At 41.7% G+C, this 12,320-nt stretch overlaps 2 protein-coding genes across 3 annotated transcripts in view; one reads left to right on the plus strand and one right to left on the minus strand.

Annotated features, from left to right (window-relative positions):
- The window catches only part of TACC3 (transforming acidic coiled-coil containing protein 3), a 20,331-nt gene extending 19,924 nt beyond the window's left edge, over positions 1–407 (minus strand). For both annotated transcript variants that reach the window (XM_085309674.1, XM_085309673.1), the window contains exon 1: positions 280–407. The gene's annotated coding sequence lies outside the window, so the exon portion shown is untranslated. The remainder of the gene's footprint in view (positions 1–279) is intronic.
- A 2,300-nt stretch (positions 408–2,707) lies between these two features.
- Positions 2,708–10,193, plus strand: TMEM129 (transmembrane protein 129, E3 ubiquitin ligase). Its single transcript, XM_085309675.1, has 4 exons — positions 2,708–3,037; positions 3,441–3,915; positions 6,746–6,905; positions 9,210–10,193. The coding sequence occupies exons 1-4, from the start codon at positions 2,833–2,835 to the stop codon at positions 9,456–9,458; spliced, it is 1,089 nt and encodes a 362-aa protein (XP_085165801.1). The 5' UTR covers positions 2,708–2,832; the 3' UTR covers positions 9,459–10,193.
- The last annotated feature ends 2,127 nt before the right edge of the window (positions 10,194–12,320 follow it).

A 12,320-nucleotide genomic window follows, 5' to 3' on the forward strand; every position in this document is an offset into this window, starting at 1 on the left:
GGTCCCCAGCCCCACATCACCAACCCCCCCGCCCACGCTCACAGAGGCAGGTCCCCAGCCCCACACCACCAACTCCCCGCTCACAGAGGCGACACTAATCTCCCTTAACAAAACCCCCCACACCTCCACCGCATCCTGAAACGCCTGGAGGCGCCTCCGAGATCCCGAGTGCGCCCCCGTCCCTCCCGCTCCCCAACTCAGCGGGGCGGCCCACTGCTCCCCAAGCCTCTCTCGCCACGATGGTGCTGCTCCTCCTCCAGCTGCCCAACGTCCCCGCACCTGCCGGCGTCCTCCGGGTACCGAGCCCCCGCCGTGCGCTCGGCTGAGGCGATGCGCGGGCTCGCAGTCCCCACCGCYGCAGCCACCGCCTCAGACCCCACCACAGGATTTCAAATTTCAACGGCGGCCCCAGCTCGCCAATGAGGAAGGAGCATTCAGAACAGCCTCGCCAATCGGGAAAGCGCCCTGGAAGGGGGCGGGACCAGCCGCCACCCCCTCGCCAATAAGCCCCGCGGAAGGGTGTTCTCGCGGAGGGGTGGGGCGTCGGTGGGGCATGCCGGGAAGGGTAGTTCGAAGGCTTCCATCATGGCGCTCCTCTGAGGTGGGCAGCGGCTGAAACACTGGAGGAAAAACCCCGTGTTCAGTCCGTTATTACAACCGAAAGAACCAACATCTGCCTTTGGAAAAGTCCTTCGTTGCAATAAAATCTCCCCAGTTAGCACAAGAGAAGTGGTGTTTTGCTGCCTTTTGTAAATCCCAGCGCGGCAGCGGGCTGTGAGGGCTCTGATGGATGCTGACCTTGCAGTCGTCCGTCACACGGCCTTCGTGTATATTGGGACGTGTGTAAGTCTGCGAGCAAGGAGGCTGCTCGCAGCCTTTGGCATTTGCGAAGTGCTGTGATAATAACATTCTGCAGTCAAGCACTGAATTCCAAGTTACTGAACTGTAAAGTGTTATTCAGGAAAGAACTGTGTAAGGTCTTTGTGGTTTTACCGATAATCTAAGATCAGACTGCTGGGTACTCATGTAAATAATCTTTTGAGGATGGAGAATTGTGTCTCTAAATCCCAAAGTAAGGGATTTAGGGGATTTTTCATAGGGGAAAAATTCAGAAAACTAAACAAACAGGGCACGGGGGATTTGGCCACTGAAAAGAGGGATGTAAAAAGACAGGGACAAAATGCTAAAGGTGCATATTAAAACAGGGCAAAWACTTTGGAGGACAACTCCAGTATCACCCTCATAGATGTTTGCTGCAAAGAAATCTGGGGCTTGGGACTGTGGACCAGACCTTGTGAAAAAATGACCAACCTTGGTAAAACTAGAGTGTCCCAAGACTCAGTCCTGCAGTGAGTTGGGCTCAAAGAGGACTCTAGAAAGTGAATCCTACCTATATGGAGATGAATTTGGATTAGGTTAGAAACAGAAAATTTTTAGAAGAGTAAGGTCCACATTTAAATTTTGGTTCTGTTCAGAGATCCGTATTGATAAACAAATCCACATGAACTTCCATTGCCCTCAGGACTTTTGCACAACTGTCCTATGTAGCTGTTAAGAGCATTTTGCTGCTTTCCCCCTCCCAACAGAAAACTATTAGTCTCCTGTAGCCCCAAATGTATCCACAGCATTGCAGTCTTGTGAATAACACCACATAAAGAAAATTTGCCATCTCACAATATTTTATTATTAATTATTAAATGTCATGTTCCATTCCAGAAATTAAAATAGTTCTTTTGAGTTGAGTCATTAGGCAGTAACAATGAAATGGTTGTTGAAATTAATAAAGCTGGTAACAATGAAGTGTTTTGTAGTGAAATGCAACGCATGCAATCCAAGTAGTTTTATTGACTCAACAATCTTATACAAGAATCACTAAACCACCATGAAATCTGATCTCTACCAACACCACATCAACCATCTACTGGCGTAAGATTTCACAATGAGATGGGCTGCATTTCCTATTCACCCAGGTTGCTACGAGTAGTAGATTATAATATTGCATGATGTTTTCTCTGCCATCCTTCTGCAATTATGCAATTTCCTCCTTTTTCTGGAATAGGAAAACGTTACAGTGCATGGTTACTCGTTATAGAGCGTGACTAGCTGGTGCTGGGGGTTGTTTTCTAAAAGAAACAATGATGCTTGTAGTTAATAATATTTGTATTTCGTTAGTAACCAGAGACCACAATCTGGCCTACACCTTTACTGTGTTTGGGAGCATGCAAACATATGTTAAAATCTCTCTAATCACTTTACAACCCTTTAAGGTCTTAAGTCTCCTTCCTGATACTTCTCTAAGGAAAATATTACATAAAAACACCAGGAAACCCCAGAAGAAGGTTTTTCCAGGGCCTCGGGGGGGGGGGGGGCGAACAGCCACTTGCCTACTTCAGACGGATATTACCCCAAACCACAGAGCTTTTTTTAAGCTCGGAACCGGAATTCGCTGCTTTTGCCAGGCCTCCGAGACGCACCCTGAGGGGCGCTTCCCCTCCCCGAGCAGACGCCCTTGCGCGGCGGCGGCGGCGGCGCATGGGCGGCGCATGGGCGGCGCGGCCCGTAACAGCCGTTGGCGGCAGGGCCGGGCTCCCCCTCACGGAGCCGCGCGGCGGCGGCGCATGCGCGGCGCGGCCCGTAACGGCCGTTGGCGGCAGGGCCGGGCTCCCCCCCCTCACGGAGCCGCGCGGCGGCGGCGCATGCGCGGCGCGGCCCGTAACGGCCGTTGGCGGCAGGGCCGGGCTCCCCCCCTCACGGAGCGGGAACTACCGCTCCCAGGGAGCCGCGCGGCGGCGGCGGCGGGCCGGGTCCGGTGGCGGCGGAGCGCAGCGCAGCATGGAGAGCTCGGCCGTGACCTTCACGCTGGCCTACGTGGTGTTCGCCGTGTGCTTCGTCTTCCCGCCCGACGAGGTCCGCTCGGCGGGGCTGACGGTGCAGAGCCTGCTGGCCGCCTGGCTGGGCAGCGAGGACGCGGCCTTCGTGCAGTACCACCTGCGGCGCAGCACCGGCACGCTGCTGGCGCACTCCCTGCTGCCCCTCGGTGAGGCCCGGCGGCGAGGCTGTGGCGCGGGGACCTCCTCTCCCCTCCCCGCAGATGTGGCTGCGAGCGGCGTGTGTCGCGTTAGAAATCTTGGGGCGCTTTTGAAGCTTTGAAAGTAGTTGACTGCACGGGAGTGCGTGTCCTCATGAAGCCGTAACATTTTATTTAACCAGTAAGTTCTCATCAGCTCCCTTTAGCGATATACATCTGGTAGAAATAAGTGACATCTGACAGGTTAGTACTTGCGTTAAATTGCTTAGGCCAGAAGGCTTGGAATGTGAGTTACTGCCCAAAAATAAAACAGATTTGTTAGGTGAGCTCACTGGTAAGGTTAACTGCAAGATTGAGGGATACGCGTTTATGCGTGTACTTGGTTTCTGAAAGTAAATCTTCTTCCTTGCAGGATATTACCTTGGTATGTGCTTTGCTGCACCGGAAAAACATCTTTGTCTTTTTTACCTGGCTCCAAAAGGATGGAAAACATTCTTCTTTTTTGCCGTTCTCCTCCCAGCAGTCACCAGTGCCCTGGCATATTACTGGTCACGGAAAGGTTGGAATAATCATCCATTAGCTCGGACGCTTGCTGTTCATGCCCTCCCACAGTCAGGTTGGAGGGCAGTAGCTTCTTCTATCAACATGGAATTCAGGAGAATTGATAAATTTGCTACTGGAGCCCCAGGAGCGCGGGTGATTGTTACAGACACTTGGGTGATTAAAGTGACCACCTACTGTTTACACGTTGCCCAGCAGCAGGACGTTCATTTAACGGTTACAGACTCCAGACAGCACGAACTCTCACCAGACTCAAATATGCCTGTGCAGTTCCTCACCATCCGCGTTGCCAGTATTAATCCCTATGTGAAGGCATTTGATATTCGGTAAAACAAAATATGCTACATCATCATATGTATACTATTTACGGATGTTAATGGAGTGCTTCTTGGCAGAAGTCTTCCAGRATTTTGCCTTCTGGGTTTCTAGGCATTGTGATAGAGGCAGGAGGAGGTAACGTGGRTGAAAGATGGAGAACAGGAAAGAAATGGAAAAATCTTTGGTCTTCCAAATTTTGGGAGAAAAGAACTAGTGATTTATGTAAAACTGACTATTGCTCATCCATGACTTCTTTTTCCCTCCTCCTGCTTTAGACTCATAATTTATTCTCTGCTTGTAAGAGTTCTCACTGACTTACTGCAAGCTTAAATCTGCACTTCAAGTGAAGCAAGGAAGTAATTTAGGTTCACTTTTGATTTACGTGTTCTAGTAATTGTAAATCATGGAAAACATGCTGTGAATTGTTAGTGCTTGTTTACCAAGGGCGCATGCTGTTGGTTGTTTGTTTTAGCAGTCTGTGTAGCTTGACAAGAATGCAAGTTCAGCAGAAACTTGCAACAAACACTCTTGGTTAGAACGATGCTAATATCTTCGTGTTCTTGTGTCATTAAAAGGAGTACACAAAGCTGTACTCACGCTCCTGAAACGAAGTCTGAAAAGGCATTTGAGCATGTTTGCTCTGAAAACGTATGTCATACAGTGGGTTGTTGGTATTACAAAAATATTGTTTTAATAGAAAAAAATTGACACAGAATAGTAAATACAGTCAGGTCTACTTTAAGCTAGTAATTCCTAACAATTTGAGTTTTTCTGTATCAGCAGCTGAGCAGTATCTGCTCAGCTTTTTCTGCACTTAAAGTGGTCACAATTTGGAGATTAGACTAAAGGAGTATTACAGGGTTTGAGGGAAAAGCAACAGTTCATGTAAGAATTAACTTCTCTTAACAGATAACAACAGCATGTATTTAGTGGTAGTTAAAGGTAAGCAGATTGCCAGGACCACTCTATTCACCTAAAAGTCTGGCAAGTGTGAGGAAGCCATTGAGATGATTGTGTTAGATTCTGGTAAACAGAGCTCAGAATGAGAGTTAAGGTAAGCATGACAGAATAGTAAGAGAAGAGACTTATATAGAATTGTGGAAGTGGTGACCAAATAATTATTCAACAACTAATGGTTTTCTTCTGTGAGTGCTTTAGTGCCAGAGTAATAAAACTAGAATTTTCTTTTCGTGGTTAAACAAAACAGTACGAAGGAGAGTGTTTAAAAGTTCTTGTAATAAAACTTGTCAGAAGTAGTARATCTCTACTAAAATGATACAGGATTTAAGAAAAGTGCAGTAGGACAAAATTCCCTTTCTAAGAGCACTGGATCATTGTATCTTTTCAGAATCAGGAAATGAAGGAAAAATGTGAAGACAGGACACTTTCCCCTCTGTGTTCAGTGTGAGTTCTTCCTCAAGATACAAAGGTCTTTGTTATTTGCAGAGGTAATATCTACTAGCAAACATCAATATTATTCTGTAGCRCTTAAAGCAATGGAGAGCACCTGGAGCTGAAACTAAGCGAGTATTGCGTTGTACTGRATCTGTTCCTTGGGGAACTGAGCTGATGGTAGGAGGAATGAGGAATTTCAGGGCAGTGTTCCCAGGGCTCCTTCRTGAAAGCAGTTTAATGAGTGGAAACATTTTGCTGGGGAATCCTGAATCTGCAATTCAGAACTGTGCAGAAATGTTCAGTAACAACAGAAATGTCTCATTACAGGGTCTGTACCAGGCCTCATGTGCCACAGGTAGTCTGTAGGCCTTACTTAAGAGACATTTACTGTAGCAGAAGTGACACAGTATGAAAACTGCCTCAGATCAAATTGTAGGTCGCATCTGGGATCTCTTTGTAGCCTTTGTAAAACTTACAATTACACATAAAAACTGGATCATGAAAGTACAGAAACTTGATACTGATTGATATTCTTCTGATATTTATATACATAGGTGACATGCCACGTATGATGTAATAACTAGTCTCTGTCCTCAGGAGCTTATAAACTAAAATTTAGAYATAATATAAATAAATAGGCAGAAACAAGGCAGACAGAAAATATGCAGTATTTTACAGTTTATGCTTGATTATTTACTTGTATTTCTTTTGTTTAGGCTTTTAAAGTAATTAGTTTAAATTTATTTTCGTATGATGTTTTAACTTATCTCTAGTATGTCCTGTTGGCAGTTTGAAACTATGATAGTCACGCTGGACATAAAGCCTGAACTTATTCATTTATACCTGCAGGTTGGGGTTAAGGCAGGAGAAAGCATGGTTTATTGTCTAAGTTACATCCTGTCCCTGAATGCCACTCTTAAAGCTCTGTTTGTCCCCTTTCATAAGTGTTAAAGGACTGTATTTTGAAAGAGAGATCATGATTTTGGGATGTCAGTGTAAGGAAGTCTCATGTGAGATATTTTGGCTCTGATTTTTCTGAAATATGTGTATGTGACTTTATTCGAATTATTGGAACCCTGGTACTCAGCTCCAGAGTGGGGAAGACATTGATGAGAAGTGCTCTAAGTTGAGCATGCTAAAGTGGAAGCCAGTTTTAAACATCTGTCTCCGTATGTGCCTGCTAAAACTAGAATAAATGTGGGATTTCATGTTTTTGTTCACTTGTGAGAAAAATATAATAAACTGTGTATTTTTTTATTGCTTAACCAAAAGCCACCACTGAAGGCAAAAGGAAACAAAATGCTGTGATTTATTCAGACCAATACGCACCAACCTCAACAGGTTTTCAGAGGATTCACTATTCTGATGTTAACTACTACAATTTGCTGAACAAAGTACTTGAATGGATAACCAAGGTAATGTTTTGTTCCATCTCTTCTTCAGGTTGAACTCCACGGAGTATGGGGAGCTCCGTGAAAAGCTCCGTGCTCCTATCAGCAATGCAGCTAATGTGGTGATCCATCAAAGCCTCAGTGATTTATTTCTAGAAACATTTACATCTCTGGTGGAAATCAACCAGACATACCCTGCTCCAAGCAATCAGGTGAGATTTCTTATTTTATTTATTTATTTATTTATGGTGCAAGACTGTAATAAGTCTGCTTTTCAGTGTAGATGAGCCTTTGATTACTGGGTCTAGTAACTGTATTTGCTTATGGCTCACCTTCCATTTCAGTAAACATGTAATAAATGTGGAGCTGGCTGCTTTTTCTGTTCCTTCTAGSAAACTAACTATATTATAAACATTAAATATTTGGGAAATGAGAGATAYCATAGTGGAAAAAGTTCTTATAATAATTTATATAAACCCTTTTWCCTGAGACATTTGGAAATGATAAAGTTACATTTCCAGAATGTTTATGGGGAGCTAGAGTCACAGTAGTTGTTACTATGCTTTAGGCGGTTTGCTCTATTACAGCTTGTTGTTCTAGAAGGCTAGCTTTTGATGGATCTTTTCCTGTAATAGATCAAYGATTCTTAATTGAGGCTTGCTTTAATTGTAAATAAGGACATGGAATACTTCCTTCAGTAATATTCAGAGACTTGGTCATTACAGTATTTGTGCCRCAGTCAGAAGCATGACTAGAGCACTGTTCAATATACTGAACTAGCTCTAGTTACCTTCCAGTGAAGTTGTTGTAGATGTTCCAGCTAATGGAGTGAGTACTTCATATCACAGGCAGTCTCATGCAGCTTATGTGTTGTCTTCACTGATGGTTACATGAGCTAGCTAAAATATAGCTGGTTCAGATATGTTTGTTCATACCATGGTTGTGCATTCCGATTGCAGCACCAATAAGCAGTGAAAAGAGATGTTCAGGTTAAAAAGGAAAAAAAGATACTGTTTGAGAGAGCTGCTTTCTTACAAAGGCTTTTAATTTGTGACATATTTAAGTATAAACTTAATACTAAGTTTTGGATTGATAGCGATAAATAAGAACAAAACTATGATGTGGAGATTTAAAATACAACGTGGGATCTTCCCCTATTCTGAAGATCCGYGAGTAAGCTTAAAAAGTTAGTTAACCTCTAAATACTGGAGCTTTTCCTACCTGAAGCCTAAGATAGGCCTCTGTTTTCACAAGCTAGAAGCTGAAACAGCTTCTGAAAGAAGCAGTCCTGCTTCTTGCACTCTCATCTTCCCTGTGTTGAAAGGAGTTTGTCTGCAGTGAACCTGATTGGAAGGAATGATCCAAGTGAAAAGAGGCAAAGAAAGAAGGCTAGTTTTCATCTGGATTCCTTCCATAATGAAGCTGACCRTTTGGTTGAACAGACACTTGACAGAGGAAGAGACAGTGGAGATGGGACCTACAGACCACAGATCAGAGCTGCTTTCTGTGACCTTGGTGCTATCTTAAGTCAACCTTAACATCACTTTACCTAGCTGTGCAGTTGGTATGAGCATAGTTTTATTGTAACTATACTAGTAAGCATCTTGCTTCTTTTTTTCATTTATGCCCCTAAAACACCTTTACGAGCTAAATGATGTATGAGCATCTCCATTTTGWAAGTATAAAAGCAGATAGTTAGGTTCCTTTCTCAGAGCTGTCAGGTCTCCTTGCCTGTTCAGTATGCTGTGTCTTGAACTTTGTACACAAAGTTCATGGAGAGCTTTGGCTGTACAAGCCACAGGAAATGTGAATTACTATTTATTTATTAGCAAAATGGTTTCCCTATATGCAACTGCAAGTTCATGTGATATAATTAACTGTGGGGAAATACCAGTTATTGGAATACCTTTGAAGAAAATTATGTAAATTTCTGGTCTTTGAAGGGGAGCACCCACTGATTTCAGTAGAGCCCAGACTTTCCCTGTTATTTATGTCTCCTATTTACACAGAAGGAAGATAGGAAGAAAACTTGCTGTAACAAGCACTGAGAAGTGTTTGCTTTGTTATTTTCTTTACTATATATTGTGTGTTTTGTGAAAAAAGAACACGTCTGAATGGTAAAGATGGCTACTTGCATAGCTTGCCCTACCTGCTATGTTCTGGAAGCAGATGGAGCCCTCCAGAGAGAGATGGAAAGTTTGCTTTCAGTCACTTGTTTAATCTGTCTCATGCAGCAGTTATGAATTTTCTCCGTTTAAAGAGTTACTTTGTTCTCATTCGTTAGTTTGTATTCCTATAAAACATGTTTCTGGAGATTGGAAGCATTTGATATCTTGATATCAAATGATATTTGATATCTATGATATCTTTTGGTGGGGCAGTTCTGCCTGGAGGCTCTGCCCAACTCAGGTTTCTTGCTATGCSCGTGTGGAGATAATTTGCTAAGAGCCYTTTAAAAGTAATAAAATCAGCCATTCTGTGAAGTTCATAGTTTTGACATTTTTTTCCTCCTWCAGGAACTGGAGCCTTGCATAGGGTGCATGCAGACTAACGCAAATATCAAGCTCATCAAGAACTGCCAAGAGCCAAATGAAGGAGAATGCCAGCAATGCTACTGTCGTCCTATGTGGTGCCTCACCTGCATGGGCAAATGGTTTGCCAGCCGGCAGGATCAGCAACACCCAGAGACCTGGCTGTCAAGCCGAGTGCCTTGCCCAACTTGCAGAGCCAAATTTTGCATTTTAGATGTTTGCATAATACGATGAATAATATTTTGATATGTTTTAACTTTTAAAATTCAAATGTATTTCATAGTGGGTTTGGCTAAAAGGTCTGTTAGGTTTCTTTTTTATACTTGACATTCTACATAGGTGCAAGCTCTAGAGCTTTCTTTTACAGCCTTGAAAACAGTAGCCCATCATCTTTTCAGTTCCTCTCCACTTTTACCTTTATTCTTGTGTTTTTATTCACCAAATATTTCAGTTCTGGAATCTCTCTCTCATTTTTTTTCTTGTTTTCGTATGTCTTGGATGGAATAAGGGTATCCCATGAATGTATTACATACTATTCTTTTTGCAAGTTTTAACATTGATGTTTTGATTCTTTACTAAAGGGCTGAGAAAATTGCTTTGATTAGATTTCATTGATACWTTTATTATTTGATCCATTGGTAATGTTCATGTTCATCTTTGCAAGTGTTCACCAAATGGGTACACCAGCTGTGTGTTTTTTGCTGGTCCTGTTCACTTAAAAGGGATTGGTTACACTAGACTAAGAAATTTAATCTCTAAAGATGTATGGCTCTTGCAGGGACCTTGTATTTCATTAATCTGCCTCTAACTGGTACTTTAATGGATGTATTTATTTCAAACAACAGAAGAATTCAGAAATGTATCCTGTTTACCTACACTGCTACTGCTGTGCGTAGACTGTTGTAGTTAAATGTTCCTGGAAGTTGTATTGCTTAGTTTCAATGCTGTTTGGGTGTCAATTTTTTTTTTTTAACATTTGAAGGGAATGCAGCAAACATTTGAACTGTTTAAATATTTGGAAAGAATGCTCAGCTATTTCAAAGCCTGTAAGTTTTCTAAAGGATAACCTTTCCACTAAAAGAGATGCCAGAATTAGGTATAAGTTGCCATGCTAGATGTCCCAAGAATGACCATCATAATTAAAGTTTTTCATTCTTATACTTCAGAGACTGATCATAAGCAGTACYCGCTGTTTTAGCATTAGCAGGGTACTGCTGCACATAATGTGGTCTGCATCAGAGTGATTTGTAAATAAAAATTTATGAGAAATATTTTGAATTTAGAGAGCTCCACTCCTGGACCTAAATACAGTGCTTACTGTCCCTGTTGTCTGTCACCCTTCAATGGACAATTATTTAGCCTACTGCCTGGTGAGGTTTAAGCTGCTGGAGAAGGTGCACTTTGAGTTCATACACTGAACTACACATTGTACTGACTGACTGAGGTACAGGTATTTCTTTGCTGGGGTTGCCCATCTTAGGAGGGGCAGTAACCTCTGACAGAGAGGTGGGACAAATAGCTAGAGAAATGAATGTTTTGATGCTTTGGTCTATGAGAATCAAGGCCCTAATATTTCCTACTTGCATAATAACAAGGATCTTATCAGTAAGTCACTAATATAGGTGATATGCCAGTGATTGATTGAGAAAGTCTTAATTACCATGATGTGCAAGACTGCTTTGAGCAGAAATAGGTAACAGGACATTAAAAATGGTACAAGTACTGGAAGTGCAACCATGAAATATTTCATTAAAGTCTCAGCCTAGCTATAGGTGACATGGTGAAAACACCAAACTGCACTTACAGCCAGACAAACTAGGATATGTTTACACATGTGACTGCAAGTCACATTTTGGATAAAGACTCAAAAGACTTGGCAGCATCATATGAGAACTGACCTATAATTTATATATGTACGTGTATGTATTTTCTAATATGCACGTAAAAGGCCAGGCTGCTTGGGTTTAAGGACACTAATTACTTCAGCAATCTCAGTGGTTATATACAACCTTTACTATGCAATCGTCTGTGCTACTTATTAGTAAGGGCGATTTTTTTCCTGGTTTTCATACTATTTATTTTAGATTATTACTACTTATTTTGGAGTTAAAATTTKATGCTTAGACTGGCAGAATGGATTTGTCTCTCTTTTCCACATCTTAATTAACATTCATCCTCATTTGAATAGGATAAAATTGAGGCCTTCAGACAAATTTGTTGACAAGTCTGAAAATTAATAAAAAATCAGGGCACTGATCAGTGATTGAATTTAAGATATTTTCCAGTACTTTTGTGGGAAAGTTATTTGTAATTCTGAGATATGTTCTCTGCATTTTTTTTTTCTTTTTTAAATCTGTGGTAGATTCTGACTGGGCCAGGTGGTGTCATTTATGTGCAGCTCCTCACTACACAATTGCCTTTACAAGTAAGGATTTTGTATTACTTCTGTGGCACAAATATAGGGAATGTGGTCCTTGAAATAGCTGCAGAAGGGGGAGTAGGATTACAGATTCTGGCTCTGCTGCTCACAGTCACTCAATTCATACATTTATTTTTCAATTTGGAATAAATATATACATTTATTGTTAAGACAGTTGAAGCTTAAATTGTAAAGGCCTTGAGAACCTTAGATTATAGACACACATGTAGTTGCAGATGTTTTTATACAAAAAAAAATGTTAAACAATATCTCATGTAGTAAAAGCTTTAGTCTCCCAATTGCTTGTGCAGTCATTTTGTTCTTTAAAGAAATCTATCTTTGAGATGATTTGAAGTGGAATCAAAGGGGGACTTTGCTTTTATTCATTTTAATTCTTTTGCCAATATGACAGTATAACAAAAGTAGTATTCAAAAATGTATAATACTCATGGTAGTGTTCTGTCCACAGAAGTGCCTCTTAGAAGACTTAGTAATAATTAGTAAAATAAAAGGATGATTTATATTAATAATGGTGCCTGGCTTATATTTCTAAAACAAGCATTTTCTCAAGTTCAAATTCTCAAAGTAGTCCGGCATGCCTCTAAGGTTTGTAAGCTTCTTAAAGGCTGTGTTAAAGAAACAACTTGTTAAAAATCCATATGAACTATTTAGAGATG

Source organism: Rhea americana, unplaced genomic scaffold (genome assembly GCF_003343005.1).
Source record: "Rhea americana isolate MKP2758 unplaced genomic scaffold, rheAme1 scaffold_30, whole genome shotgun sequence".
NCBI classification, from domain to species: Eukaryota; Metazoa; Chordata; class Aves; order Rheiformes; family Rheidae; genus Rhea; species Rhea americana.

Coding starts and splice junctions, on each gene's coding strand:
- TMEM129 (XM_085309675.1), top strand. CDS start 2,833: ATGGAGAGCTCGGCCGTGACCTTCACGCTGGCCTACGTGGTGTTCGCC. Junction 3,038..3,440: donor GCACTCCCTGCTGCCCCTCG/GTGAGGCCCGGC, acceptor TCTTCCTTGCAG/GATATTACCTTGGTATGTGC. Junction 3,916..6,745: donor GTGAAGGCATTTGATATTCG/GTAAAACAAAAT, acceptor TCTCTTCTTCAG/GTTGAACTCCACGGAGTATG.